The following is a 16073-nucleotide window of genomic DNA, read 5'->3' on the forward strand; positions in this document are numbered from 1 at the left end:
AATGTTTGGTGTGAGTTGATTTCCCAAAGAGTGCATGATACGTTGCTATGAGTCTGAGATCAGGCGTCGCATTATGCTACTTCTTTAACTTGTTGCAAGTTGAAGAAGATTTGTTCAATGGACCAGTTCCATTATTCCTACTAAAGAAAAGATATGCAACCTATTTGATTTTTTAAAACAAAAAGATGCATTATTATGACCATGGACAAACCATTCAAGCTGTACTTAAAAATCCAAACAAAAGTAAGAAGGGTTCAAAAAACGAGTTGAAGCAATAAAACTTGAAAAAAATTCCAATTTTTTATGCATTTTCAATTGATGATGAGGGAGGGGGGGTGTACGTAAAAAAAACCATTGTATAGCTGTTGAACTACACATGCAGTATAAATTAAAATTTGCTGCTCAAAAAATCTAGATCGAGTGAAAAGACAGGGAAAAGCTCGTACCCTTTTCCTTCGATGTTGATCAAATTTCAAATTCATTTTCTGGTTTTAAAAAAAATACTATATTCTGTTCAGAAAATTTTCAAACGTGATAATTTTTACGAATGTTAGAGAGAAAGCGCGTTTTTAAATTAGAAAATCGAGGTTTTCAGTTGTACTTTTTTTCGCCTTTCTCTTCCTTTTTTCGTTCTGTTTTGTTTCCGGAATTTCAAAAGCAGGTGGTTGCTGCTTTTTCCCGCCTTTTTTTTTACTGAATGTTGTTTGCAACCTGTTTTGGTGGCGTTAGAATACCTTGTGAATCATGACGACTACACATGAGTGATGATGAGCTATGCTGGCGTCTTTTGAATGATATCACCGTTGAATTATGTATCCATAGGAATTCGATGAATTGAAAGTTGCACCCTCTTTTACTATTAAGGGTGAGTAGTAAAAATGAAAAGAAAGAGTTCTCTATAGGCATTGTTGATGAAATATTTTTGCTGTGAGAATGTGTTTTTATATAAGGATAAAAGATTACGATTTCATGTTGAGGATTTAAATCCGGGTAAAGGACGAAGGAGGGTCCTTTCGAAAACTCCAACAGTGGTAGAGCAGGTGCAACTGTTAGACGAGATTTTCGTACAATCGCATAAGACACCTAATATTGCTACTTTTTATTTCCCTCCCTTTTTCCAAAATATTTATTAAACAAAAAGTCAGTCTTCTCGTGTGCTTTCTTCGCGAAAGTTGTTTCATTTCAAAACAATCGTGTAAAATTTCACGCTATGTGTATGTACTTATATTATATTTTTGTCTTCATATTGAATTGGTCTTGTATTCGCTTCTTTAATTTCCAGTTTTCAAATAAGCCCGTTCGATTCGCGAATTTCCTTTTGATGATTCATCAGCCCGAAATAATTATGATGAAAAATAACGAAATTTTCGCGAAATTATTCATGCTACACTGGTGCAGAAAAACATCGACGACGATAATCGATAATGTTATGAAAACAACGAAATTTACAAATAAAACGTGAGTTTTGTGACGATGAAGGAAGTCAGTTAATCCAAACAGCGTATTAAAGTTTGTCCCATAAGACCAATGTAAAATTAGGCATTTTGGTTATGCTATGAAAAAGGTTGGTGTATTGGGAATTTACGCCCTTACAATCGTAATAAGTGTAATTTGTTATTATACATACACATAGGGTTTCCAAACAGTAGGTGATTTGACCCTATCCTCGGATTTTCAAACCAATTAAGTGGAACTTGTTCCTCATGTTCTAAAAGAACACCTGTGATAACATTTTTAGATTCCCACCTAAGGCCATACCTCTAAAAGAGGCGAAATTGCAATTTCAGTTGAAAATTTCTCTGTGGAAGTTGCTGATGGATTTTTTTCAAACTTGCAGGGATGTTAGATATTGCCGAAAATTATTTATGGGAGAATTTTAAGAATTTTATTCGAACGCATCTTCTTGAAAAGGCGGACATGTACACGATTCTTTCACTCCAAAACCTCGATTTTTAAAAGGACAAATAAAAGGGCATTTTTTTGCACAGGTAGAAATCTGGTATACAGGTCATTTTTACATCTTTGAACAAATTCTTCGAAATGAGTAATCATTCACGCTACAGGTACCTATTATAAATAGTCACCATTCATCCTTAGTCTATCTTTACAAAAAAGAAAAAATACTTACTTTATGTACACTGTATTTTTTTACGAGATGATACTTGTTCATGTGAAATGGTTTCCTTTTAAAAGACCAATTCCTCGAAGTTCTTACAATTTTGTGTAAGGCCTACGACCTCTCAACAAAAGATGATTTTTTTTCCTTTGGTAAAATGTGATTCATGAAATGATTGAGAAGAACTGGTTAGAGGGTGAGCTGGTCCGAGGTAACGTTGACAAAACGCAGGTCCGACGCTATGTCGCCTCTATGCATATTATTGCAAACAGAATGTTACCTACCTCGTCTCACTGCTCATAGTTGTCACCCCCGAACAACCCATGTATCCAATTGAAGTACTGAATAGACGAACTAAACAATGAATTTGACACAGATTCCATCAAAATCGAACGATCTAATCAATTTTTCGATCAACAGTCCACACCATTTTAAAGAAGAGCATGAAATTTTAACCGTTTCCCTCGCTTGCATTACCCATCTTGTATGTTTAGTTTTCGAGATACCTAATTTAACACTTTGTAACCGAAGTTCAAAATTTGGATTTAAAATAGCTCAAAAACTAAGATCCCTAAAGAGGTAAAGTAAGTGAGAAAAATGTTCAAAATTTAATGCTCTTTAAGATGAGACATTAACCACATTTATTGTTTTTTTCGTTTTTGATCTCGTATTTAAAAATTATCAAAAAACAGCAAAAACAGCCCATTTCAACTCGAAATTTGGGCCCTTTGATTTCAACATTTTTTGGGATGTATGTACATAATATTATATTTTTTCTATATTCTGCAGACGTTAAGGTGTCGATTTAAAAAAGAAATTAACTCTCCAGGTATCATAGAACGGGTTATACAATTTTTTTCAATTTTTCGTAGATATATTTTTCGAGTTTGAGTACCTTCATTTTTTTCAGAATTTTTTGTATGTACTTGTAAAAAACCTTCAAAAATGATGAAAAATGATTTTCGATGAGTAGAGTATCATTGAAGATGTCCAACTACACCATTAACCTAAATTTGATCCAAACTTGTCTATTAATTTTTCTATAGGTATTTTACAAATTATATTTAAAAAATTGAATCGCGCTATTTTGGGAACCATTGACCTCTCCTTTGGGTGCCCCAGGGAGTCAAAATTAAAACTAATGGAAAAAATCGTAAATATTCAGAGGGAGAAAAAGAGTGTATAAATCAGAATCTGTAGTCTTTGAAGTAAAATAATATGCCGATGTACATAGGTAGTTGAAAAAAAATACCCCAAACCGTCTGTTCAAGTCCCTCGTCTTCAGCTTAGCTCCTTATAATTGAGTAATGCGCCAGATAAGTTTTTCCGTGTGTTTGTTTTATAGTCTGAGAATCCAGGAGATGCTCATCTAATGTCCTCAGCTTACACAGGTGTTCGTATACCGCTAAAGGAGTTGACTATACGTATTAAATAAGATAAATATTAAGATGTTGATCTTCGTCTGTTGCCGATGAATTCCAATTTCTTGTGTAGGCTTTGGTTTTCGTTTGGTATTTCTATACGAGCGAACTGCAGTTAGAGAATATCCGAGGCCTCCGAGGGTGCTAATTAGACCAAAGTACTAAATGTTAAAACAGTCTATGGTAGTCTATATCTTTTGAAGTCTCTCGACCCCTTCTATGTTAATGTAATTTTCAGTAGGTATAAAGGTACCCTTCCATGCATGCACTAGTTTGTTCGTTGGCAGATGATTCAGTACTATTAAAATGATCCAAAAATGTATCCGAAGAATACTCGCTTAATTGACATTTACGATGTCGTAAATATCTTTATACGAAGGTTGCTAGGTATAGAGGTAAGAGGGAGCTAGCACGCGAGTGATTAGGGTCGATTGAAAAATCATGAAAACATAAAGAAATAACAAAAGGATAAACTAAATAGGTTTGCGGGGTCCAGGTTTATTACTCGTATGATTATCACGAAACTTGAATGATACGGGCACGATATAAAAATCTGTACTTTATGTCCTTATGCTCATGAACCAGATATGCAGAGGGTTGTAAAATTTAACCGCGTATGCGCGGTTTAGGTACGTGTTCGAGGAGATAAAAAGTTACAAAAGTGGATTGATAAATTTACAATGGTGCTTTATATTGTAATCTGTTTTAAATTGGTCAACATGATTCATCCAGGTGTTTTAATACCTACTTGTACCTACTCTGAATGAATATAATGTAGATATGTAGGACTTTTATGATCGCGAGAATCAACCCTTATGGTTGATTGGTCATTCGAGTCGTGAAAATTGAAATTTTGTTCTTTTTCAAGTTACTCAAGTCTCTCGAATCTGGTTTTCTCGAAATCTTTGCTTTTTGACTTTATTATTTCTTTGATTATTTGTGACTGATTTAATACAATATTTTTAAAGGATCTTTTTCAATCTGTTTTTGGGTAATTCTCAAAAATTTGGCAAATTTCTGTCCCAAGACAATTTCTAGCAATTTCTTCAAAAGTATACAAGATATGTGATTTTTTTTTCAGAACTTGATTCAATACCACCGGGGGATCTATTTAACTATTTAAACATGCTTAGACCCCCTCCCCCTCCCCACCTGGAATCGCTTGAATGGCCAAAAGTTCCTAGTCGTGTCCTGTCCGAGCACAGGTTTTTTTTTTCAATCCCGTTTTTATGATACAAATATGCATTTTATCAAAAAAACCAAAGGATACAAAATTGTTCTACATGAAATTTTCTACATTTTGACGCTATCAGTTGAACTCAAAACGTTTATTAAATAACTTTACAGGGGGTTCAAAGTCTGTCCCCGACTTTAATGTCCTTCGCCGTGTTCATTTTTCAGATTTTTTTTTACCAGTTTAAAAATATTTTTTTATGTGGATAAAATGGTCACACCGATTCGAATGATTGATAAGAGTGCTATCCACATTTCAAAAGACGAATGCCAATTAATTTAGCTCGTAAAAAAATCGAAATACATACATGCGAAATTTTTACATGTCTCAAATTCAACTTCCATAGTCGTGTCTCAATATTTTCGCGATAATGTTCGGCTTTCTGTCCAAAAACAAGTATACAAATATTTAAGGGGTTACATTGATACAAGAAATTTCATCGAATGATATTTTCCAATGCCCTTTTTTTCGAGATTTTCTCACATTTTCCCTGCATAATTTTTTCCTTGTCGTGTCTTTAAGAAGTCTTAAAACCTTCTCTCCCACTACCTAAGGGGGGTTGATTGAGACCAATACCAAAAATGAGGTTGAGGGTAAAAAATAAAAATATATTGAAATTTGCCAAATTTTTGAGAATTACCCTTTTACTCATTCATTTTTTTGAATTTTAATTGAATTTCTTTTTATTGCTCAATTTAAAATTTAGCTTAATTCATTCTGTAAATTTTAATCCATGTTGGGAATATTAGGGTAGGTAAAGGTATAAATTTTCCATTCACTCGATTTCTTTTCATTTTTCTCGGAATTTAATAGCTAAAAGCTCCTTTGTGAGTGAAAGTTGAACTGAAATTTTTAATAAGAAGCTCGAAATTTTTGAAATTTTTACTTTGAAAATTGTGTTTAAGTTCAGAAATTTCAGTGAAAGCTTTATTTCGAGTTGAATGTTACTTTTTAAAAAATTAAACTCCGAAGATGACTTTTCAGAAAACATTGGGGCCTCAGAGAGAAGGCATTTTCGAAAAATTTGCAGATTTTTCGCCCCCCTACTCACTTTTTTTTTTGCCAAAAATGGTGTTTGAAATTCTACGTCGTCCTAGGCCATCGTCAATTGTTATCAAAATCCAAGACCACTTCTAGGATTCTACTGAGCGAGTGAAAATTGGCAATTTTCCTCTCAAATATTTCGTATTAATTGAGCCAAAATATCGAAATGTATCATTTCTGAAACTGGGGGAATATTTTGGAATACGGTGGTGCTAATTTTCTGGTCATTATTGCCAATTTTAAAATACCAAAAAAAATTGAGGAGCTTTTCTATTAATAGTTTTTCTGAGTTTTTGAATTTTGCAATAATGACCAGAAAAATTGGCATCGCTGTGTACATTTTGAAAATATTTCCCCGATTACAAAAACGATAGTTTTCGATAGCGAAGTAAACATTTTCAACCACTCAGTGAAACCCTGAAACTGGTTTTGGATTTTGATGCCAATTATACCCAAGTCAACGATCAACGAATCGCCCAAATGTAGTGCAGAGTGTTTCATAATATTACGGAGTATTGGTTACCTACTTATTTAGGTAGGAACCAAGTAACCCCTGTTATTTTTAGTGGTATATGAACACCTGCCCCAAAACCTCGGATGATGAGCCTCTCATTGTTAACTCAAATAATCAAAATTTGATTAAATAAAGCTTTGGCTGAATTTTTTATTATAAATAAATAGGTATTTGACTTTTTACGACTCTTTTTGATTTTTACCGTTAACTATAAAAATTTCACTAGAAAATCGGGAACATCTGCTAAACATGATAAAATCACGAATACCTAGATCTCTTTATTATCAAATTTTACGACTTTTTGATCAACGTGATTGCTGTTCGCGTGCCGATAGCAATGAATAGCTCCGCTTTTTCTCCATCAAACCTCACTTTAAGTGATTTTATTACCTCGTAAAAGTCAACAAACCCCCTTTAAATAATACAACATTTTTTTAAAGGCGCATTTTCAATAGCTATTGGAACTCTATTAATTGGCTATTGAAAATGACCCAAAGATCATAATGCTCATCCAGGTACCCAAAGTTTCCCACTTACCTATTTGTATTGTCCAAAAATTACAAAATTTTATATGAATGTAAGGAAGATACTAAAAAATTGGTTCAATTCGGTAGAAAACATGGCAGATTTTTTTTTTTTTTTTTTTGAAAAAGGTTGGACAGAGAGTAGATTGAAAAAACTACGTATACAATTTTTCGAAAATGCCCCCTTGCCGAGGACTGACATCTCCTTTCCACTGGGAGACTTTCAACTGAAAATGTAGGTCTTCAGTACATCGAATGTGGTCAAAATCCCCCGAGATTTTTTTCGTTCAAATATCTTATGCTGCTCAATCAATCTGTATCATACGTTCCTTCGATCCCTTCACCCTTCTTTTTATTTTTCCTTCTCCTAATGCATCCGAAAACGGCTGCATTTACGGTTACCAATTTCAGCAATATTATAAATCTTATTTTACGAGCTTTCTGTCAAATTATATTGATTTTTCCCTCTTTCCCGTTTTATGTATAATATTCATTATTAGGGTTAGGATTTTTAAACCCAGCAAGATACCTCCATTAAATATATGTACACTTTGGACCAAAAGGAAAAGAAGAAAATGAAAAAAAAAGGAAAAAACTGAAACAAAAAATTAAAAAAAAATAAAAATAAACTAAAATTTGAAAAATGAAAACTGAATTTGTTATTTTTCAGTTTTTCCTTTTCCTCCCTTATTTTTTTGAACTGATCTTTTTTCAACAATTATTTTTTTTCAAAAATGCGCAAAAAGTTGATAAGTTTTTGTATTTTTGGAACTAATTTCTTCAATTTTACCAATTTTTCACCAAAAAAAGCGCTAACGACGAAAAAAAGCTCCAAAAAGGCAAAATTTCCGCCTTTTCGGCCCAAAATAAGCATTTTAAAGCATTTACACCCAAAAAAAAGCAAAAAATAGCACTATCAACTTTCACCATTTGTCTCAGAATGGAATGAAACGCAAAGAAAATATATTTATGCCGTATAGGGTGTTGCTACAAAAAAAAGCATTATCGTAAAAATCCTAGCCCTATTCATAATATTCATTCTACGATTCACTTTAATCTTAAACTTCAGTATCAGCGTTCTGTTCTAACCCTACAACCTTCCCTCTTATTGTCATATCTTATTCTTCACAACGGATTATGCCTATATGACGCTTTACCAGTAATTACTGTTAGGACATAAACTTGCAGAACTGCAATAACTTAAAACTACTCGTATGCTTCCCCGCAGTCTTTTAAATGATCAAGGGTCTGGCGCCATTGCGTCGCGTCGTGCCATCGACGTCTGGAAATTCTCCCTTCCAGTCAATGGAAAATCAATGCGTATGACCACCATCGTACAAAATTCTACTGAAAGTTAGTCTTCTTCGGATGTTTAATAAGCTTTAAAGTTGCTTTCAAACGTTTCTTTTTGGATTCTTGTAATTTTCGTTTCGAGTCGTTTTTGTTAAATTTCGAATTCCAAGCGTTTCGAGTGTTTTGTGAAAGAATGTGGTTTTTTACCTTCTTCCACTTTGATCTTTGTAAGTTGAATTTATTCATTAAAAAACATTTTTATTTTTTCAATATTTTTTTTGAATTTATTTTTTAAAAGTTTCAGTGTTTCGTGTTTTGAATCGTTTTCAAAGAACATGATCCTTTTTTTGCTTAATTTTGCTATTTTATTTTTGAATTGAATTTTGAAAATTTTGAAAAATTTTGAAAACATTTGTTTGCATTAATCCGTCAAGAAAGCTTTACGAGTAATTTGAATTCTTTGAATAGTTTTTGTTTGTTTTTTCGCTTTTTTGTCAGTTTTTTTCAGTTAAAAAATTTTAATTGCCCCTTGAAGAGGGTGTGACAAAGAATGCTGAAAAATATTCCTCCAAATACGTGATGTTTTAGTAATTCAGGGGTAAAATTATTTCTTTACGATAAATAAATCTTTTAAGATACGTTACGTAATCCTAATATCCGAATCACGAAACTAACCTTACTGATTAATTTTCATGGATCGAAACGGTTTATGGTGTTTCATAATTTTCTCGAATTTAAAATATTCCTCTGAAATCAAATCGCTCGCAGATGGAATTCGTTCGATTCCTACAGTAACAGGTAGCTGTTTTCCTTGTTCGATATCTGCGAGAAAACTTCGATTTCTAGAGACAGATGAGTGCGAGCGCCAATGTAGGTAAATATTTGACGTTCTCGATACATAAACGCATACTACGTAATGCGATTACATATTTTTCGGATTTCGTACCATATCAAGGCCAGATTCTATACTCGATAATCGAATTTCATCGAATCTATCCCTTTATGACGTTTCACGATTTTTTACATCGTATCATGTAGTTTGTTTACACGTAATCGTTGACATGGCGGCTGACAGCCGCCAGCCTGAATTTTTTTGAAAAAATTCCCCCGCAGTTGTAGACATGGCGGCTGAGAGCCGCCGCGGCGGCTGTCAGCCGCCATGTCAACGATTACGGGACTTAAGTTTAAGTCAACTTTCAAGTGTTTACTGTTGGTATACTCGTACTTTGAAGTTTTTGAAGCCTCGAATGTAAAAAGTTAACCCTTTTGCACCTCTTATCTCGGTATATAATCTACATTCAACAGTGCGAATAATGTATGAAACTTTACCCCATCGGTTATGGTTTGCTTCATCAAACGACTCATACCGTGTCCATTGACCAAGGACGAGGGGCCCAAAGGTGCGATCGCGATAAAATGGAGCACTATCATCACTGTGGCTGTGGAGCAGTTTACTTCCTCCTCATTGATAATACGAGATCGAAGGGATCTACCATATTCAACCATTCGATCGGATGGTCCAAGACTTGACTTTTTACGATCTCTTTTCATTCTTTCCATCGGGACGAACCCTTCGTAAACAGATGAGGCTTTTATGAAAATGAGAATAGACGAATTCTTCCTAATTACTTTTATGGCTCTGGTGCGTGCTAACGGTACAGACCGCTTGCTATAGTCCTATATATGCTTTTTCTCTGCTTCGCCAGCTCCCCCTTTTTTTTTGCGCCTAGACCTATACGTTTTTATTACCGAAATCGTGCCTAAATGGTGTAATATTTGACAATACATCAAGATATAGAATAGAATACATTTGGTCATATGTCAGATCAGTATCCTTCCGAGCTTCCATGTGTAAACATCTTGTCAGTTTTTGTGTTAGAATATTACGAGTACCTTACTCGTATTTTCTGTTTCGATTTCATGTCGAGTACTTTTACCTACTTATTGGTTTTGAGTACCTATTTTTAAAAAATTGTTCGTATTGAATTATGTTCAATTCGTTGATGCAAGAGCTTCTCAAAAACGGAGATAACGTAAGATTTACTTTCATTTTTCATCTAGTATTAGGTATTAATCTGCTCTATTACCTATCAGAATACAAATTTTGGAAAAATTCTGCCCTCAGTTCATTTGGGGCTTGTTTGTTTTTTTTCAAACTTGGAATCTCTAAAAAAATCATCATTCAAATTTTAAAATTTCGGAACCGAAAAAACCAATCGGCAAATTTTTGGACGCACCCCTCCCCTCCCCTCGCCTTTATGAAACCTCAAGTTCGTCCCTGGGTGGAGGGAGGGTGTTAGCGAATATCTTGAATTATTTTTTCGAAAATTTGATCAAGAGTAATGGGCTTAGGGACTTTTTTGCGAGGAAAGGAAGGGGTTAAATTCTACTGACCATGAACTGAATTCATACCCATCAATCGACGAACTAAATAGATTATTTTTTCGGGTCGATGCATTTCTTTTTGTAAGAGAACATCGTTCATATTACATGGTTGGTTAAAGAACTCATTAGAATTCTTATTCGTTGATAAGTTCGTGACTTGATAAAATTTAATTCCCTCGAATATTTTTTTTTTACGTAATCAGGGAAGAAGGAAGGGTGCAGGAGAAGGATTGAAACCTACCCGTATTTTGGGTGTCTCGATTTCTTACATTGATTTTTCAAAAAACTCACAAAGACTACCTCTCCTCCTCCCCTCCCTCTCTCAAAAAAATCATTTTTTATGTATTATTTTTCTATAGTCTGTCGTTGTTGAGAATCTTTACTCATACTCAATGCTAATCAAATGAACTCAAATTAGAGAATTTTGTTCTCCCAGATTACACTTTGTCCACCCCCCTCCCCATCCAAATGGCAGGTGCGCGTTTTTGGATTATTGGTACGTAATGGAGAGGGGGGCACTGGAGACTTCATGATTTATAACATTATAAGGCTCCCTTATCACGTGTGTGATGAAATGCACTAATCACTAACATATTGCTTATTTTGTTTCTTTGTTTCAGGTGAGTACAAATAATAATTGTTGTCCTAAAAGTAAGAAAATATGATTGATAAGTAAGTCCATTTTCTGTGATTTATACAAGAACTGTTTTGTTCGTAATGAAATGAAACACATTCATTGAGTATTTATTTACCCCTCTGACTTAATTTTGAAATATTGTGGATGTCCGAAGTGACTCCATTCAAAAATTAACGTGCTGAGATGAAATTTGTCAAAAGATTCGGAGAATTAAGAATTTATCTTTTTAAAAAATCGAAATTTATTTTTATTTTAAGAGGAAAACAGAAAAAAAAATATTGATTGAATTTGAAAAAAAACATTTCGTCAATATCGATCAATTTATTATAAAATTTCGAGGGTGTTTTTTGTTCGAATTTTACCGATAGTCGACCATTTTCACATCATTTAACAACAGCTTTTTTATACCTATTTTTAGCTAATAATTCGTGTGATTTTGACAATTTTTGCTCTATTTATCACCCAATTTTAATGCCATTTTACAATAAATTTTTTCGTTGTTTTTAAAATTTAAATTCAATTTTACTTAATTTTTCGTGATTTTGGCGTTTGAAGTTTAGGTACTCAATTTTAATAAAAACGTAATTTTGTATTTTTATTTAAAAAATCTTCTTTTGCAATTTTAAGCAGTTACTTACACAAAAAAATTGAGTAAATTTTGCAAGACGTTCTACATATTTATGCGTAAATTTGGGTGAACATTTAGGTACATATAATCCTAATTCAGAAGTTTGAAATCATAATTATGATGCTATCAAGGGGGGGGGAGAGAGTGATCAAAAATTAGGATCTCCATTCAAAACTAACATAGATGTCTAGAAAGACTGTCGTAAACTTCAAAACTTACAATTCTGATGGCGAAACCATGGTTTGAATCAAAGATCACAAAAATCATTATCTTTGCACAAATTGCAGGAGAGAGAAAAACAAAAAGATCAAGATTATCACGATAATGTGACTTCTTTTATTTTTATTTTTTTACTCATTTTTATTTTGCATAAGTTCCAACTCAAAATCACGACGTTCAAGGCAAAAATTCTTGATGTTTAATTTTGAGTAGATTGTAGGTATTATTACCTACTATGTAATTTAAAACTTTCAGTTTTTTTTATTTAGAAATAACTGATTTTAGATTTTTTTTCGATTCCCTCCTCTTCATAAAAATTTTGAATGTTCTGATATTATTATTAGGTATAATTTTTTTTTAAAAACGTTAAGTAATTTTTATTGTTTGTTTTCAAGGATTATTCATGAACATCACTCTCCCTTCACCCTCCTCTTTCCCACCCCCTTTTGAAAAAGTTTATTATGAGGTGAAGGTGAAGTGCCAAATCTTAAGCATGGTTGCCGAATGTTGATCTCAACGTCAGTCACACAGAACAATTATTATTGATTGATGTACCTATACTTCACTGTTTAGCTACACTCTACACTGACCAAGATTTGTCACATTCAACTTACAAATTCGCATAAATTTACTTATGGATATTTCTCTCTATTGCATTCTCAAGGCTGTCGAGAACCAATGCGGGCTCAGGGCAAATATAATTTAGCCTCCATTCGGGGGGGGGGACGAAACTACATAGATGGGTATTGAGAAGGGAAGGGGGTTCGACTTTTGACTGAAAATTTGACGACTGAACTGAACTGAACTGAAAAAATATTTATTTAAAGACGCCCCAGTCTGCAGTAATTACATACATTAGAACACATAGATTAAAATTTTTAAATTAATTAACAAAAACTGATATATGGATGAAATATGTACTAATTTTCGCAGATTGATGTATGTATTATTCATAACGTATAAAAAATTTTCGTTTCCTGTTTTAGATTTTTGGAGGGCCAAATGTGAATTTTTAAATTTTAAAACAAAAAACAAATTGGCCCGAGCGAAGTAAGTAAGGACGAAAGTTTATGGTTTTTTATACAAGGAGTTTATTTTTTGGCTTTCGGAATTTCAGAATGAGAAAGCCTTTTTTGGGATGTTAATTTTAAAAAAGAAAAATAACAAGCCCAAAAGTGAGGGCGAATCAGCTGTTGAAAATTTGTATTTCATCTTTTCACTTTAAAACTTTAACACATGGTGTCCACAAGCCTGGATACCCTGGAAAAGTCAGGGAATCTTGGAATTTACAGCATTTTTTACTCAAAAGCCAAGGAATTTTGTGAAAGGTTACTTCAAACAGATTTTTTTTGTCAAAGTCTCGTTTTCTGTCAAAAATAGCAAAAAGTCTCGCTTTGAGCCTAAATTGTCAAGAATTTTCTTTTTTTTTTTTTTGCGAAAAATTGCTAAAAATTGTGTTGTTTTTTGCATCCGAAAACTATCACTCTTTTTCTAAAATAGTTCTAATGCGTCGTTTTTTCGCCTAAAAGTGCTTGAAAACCCCTTTTCTTTTGCTGAAATTGTCAAAAGTCTCGTAATTATTGCCAGAAATCGCGAAAATTCTCAATTTTTGGCCCAAAATTGCCAAAAAAATTGTTTGTTTTGGCAATCAAAACGTTGCGAAATATTTGTAGTTTGTACTTGAACTTTTTCGGCAAAAATTGAGAAAAAGACGGTTTTGCCAGTAGTTGGCAAAATGTCCTGTTTTTTGCTGAAATTACAAACAAGTTACTATCGAGTTTCATTTTTAAATTTTGATTAAAAACGAAAAGTTCTGGTTTTTTTGGTGTTTTTTTTTATTTTATGTATTTCTGTATTAAAATGTATTGCCCATCTTTTGTCACCTTTTTGGTTACTTTTTTGAGCTTTTTAGGCTACTTAAGTCACTTACAAATATTTTTGATTGATTAAATTTGAAAAATATTAAATCCATTTTTTTGTGAAGTCGTTCTATATTTCGAATTGTAAATTTTCCAAAGCTTTTGCCCTCGCTTCGCTTCGACCATTTAACATGCTCTTTCAAAACTTTAGAAAATAGAATAATATTGAACCGAAAAATTACAAAAATAATAACCTTACTCAAAACAGAAAAATGCGAATTATTAATGCTAACAATTCATGTTTTTTTAACCGAATCTTTTAAAAATTTTAGAAAAAGAAGGGTCAATAATTGTAGACCCATTAACGATATTTGACGCTCATGATATTCGAAAAACTTTGACACCTCCTCCCCTCCTCCCATCCGATCGCATGTGTAATTCATTTTTCAAGGATCTGGAAAATTGAAGAAATTGGTCCAGGAAACCTGGAAAAGTCATGGTAAATCATTTCCGAACATGTGTGAACGGGACACCCTGTTAAAAATTGGACGATATTTTTTTTAGAAATTTAAATTTCGAAAAACAAAAGAAAACAAGCCCCAGCGAAGCGAGAGCAAAAACATCCGAAAATTTGTGTGTTGAGAAGTAAAAAAACAGGGTTTTCTTTCATCACAGGCGTCTTTTTTGCCAAACTCTCTAGAAAGCGTGGGTTCGGGGCAAACTGTCCCCTTTGCCCCCCCCCCTCCTCCTCCTCCTCCTCAACGGCTCTGTGCATTCTGTGTATAAATTCGAAGAATTGCTGTTTGGCGAATATGCATGTGCGAATAATTATGTAGATGTACCTAACATTAGCGAACGGAAAGAGACGACGGAGTGGTAAAGGAGAAGGGGGGGGGGTCGGTGAATTATCCTTGAGGCCTCGGTGTACTGCACGTGTGAAGTATCCGTCTGCGATGGAATGCGAAATTGCGAATACGGAATGCAGTCAGCAGAGTCAGAGAAAAAAATCTTGCATTATTTTTTTCAGCTAATGGAATTCATGTGTAGGCGACAGGCGTTTGTTGCGATCGCGAAAATTCACATCGCGATATCATCGTCGTCGTCGTCGTAGGTTCTCGCGTTCTGCATCTGTTATTCTACAATGTACCACCACGTTTTGATGTAAAACACACAGTACCACATGTAAGTGCTGTTTATTTGTACTGTATCAAAGTGAACATAAAACACTGTGTTCGCTCGTTCTCTGATGTGTTTATTATACGTACGTATAAGTAAACGTAGGTACTTCGTAACTCGCGAAGAAACCAGAGAAACTGGGTATTGTAAATCTTTCGTTATGAATCATACATTATACGTCTACGTACTCTATACCATCGTCACCATCATCATTCTACGACGTACTTATGCTTCTCGCGCGACGATAGTATGTGATTTAATTCACGCGTAATCGTAATGTTTACATCAGCGAAAAATTTACTCGCGCATGATGCCGCAAAACGACGATAAAAATTGAAAAATCGTATCAGTTGTCTATCCATCATTGCATCATTCGAATCGTGCATTTTTTACCGGCCGGTTACTGTTCATTGTATGCACTGATACTATCGTGATCGTTGACTTTTATTACGCTACCTGTACCTACTTCGATGCTGTTCGAACGTAGAATTAATTTAGGACCAGTTTATGGTTCCAGTTTTCAGGTAATTTGTAATTTTTTTATTAGCAATACTACGGTAGGTTAGTAGGTACCTACTTGGGATGATAGGAATTGGCCGAATCGCGATGGGGTTTGGTGTGCAGAGTGCATCGTTTAATCTTTACGAGGTGCTGCATAAGTGCTTGTTTCTTTAATTTTTATCCAGCTCCACCAAACTATACTTAAAAGTAGTACCTATAGTGTTGTATAAGTATTTACCTGGCTCCGACTTTCTGTCGACTATGGTTTCACTTTCGTCGTCGTATGTCCTCAAAAAAGATGCAGTTTATGTGCAATGTTGCACGTTGTCGTTTCTAGATCTGCGTCTGTGTCATTTCTCCCTTCGACTTCATCGTGTTGAAATTCTCACGCTGTTTTTATGATCTGCTTCACGTCTGGTGTCGCGGTTCGCTTCTAAGAACAGACTGTGTGACTGTGACAAGTGGTCGCGAAGCATATCCTATTTTATATTAGGGTGGACTAAATGTGCGTTGGATTTTCGT

The 16073-nt window shown here is 34.0% G+C and overlaps 2 protein-coding genes across 2 annotated transcripts in view; both read left to right on the plus strand.

The window, feature by feature from the left end:
• The window catches only part of LOC135846071 (zinc finger protein 184-like), a 107142-nt gene that overhangs the window by 27203 nt on the left and 63866 nt on the right, over positions 1-16073 (plus strand). The gene's annotated exons all lie outside the window — the stretch shown is intronic.
• The window catches only part of LOC135846070 (zinc finger and BTB domain-containing protein 41-like), a 29819-nt gene continuing 28724 nt past the window's right edge, over positions 14979-16073 (plus strand). The window contains exon 1 of the mRNA XM_065365057.1: positions 14979-15574. Coding sequence (XP_065221129.1) covers positions 15521-15574 — 54 coding nt within the window. The 5' untranslated portion in view covers positions 14979-15520. The remainder of the gene's footprint in view (positions 15575-16073) is intronic.

Source organism: Planococcus citri, chromosome 4, assembly GCF_950023065.1.
Source record: "Planococcus citri chromosome 4, ihPlaCitr1.1, whole genome shotgun sequence".
Lineage (NCBI taxonomy): Eukaryota > Metazoa > Arthropoda > Insecta > Hemiptera > Pseudococcidae > Planococcus > Planococcus citri.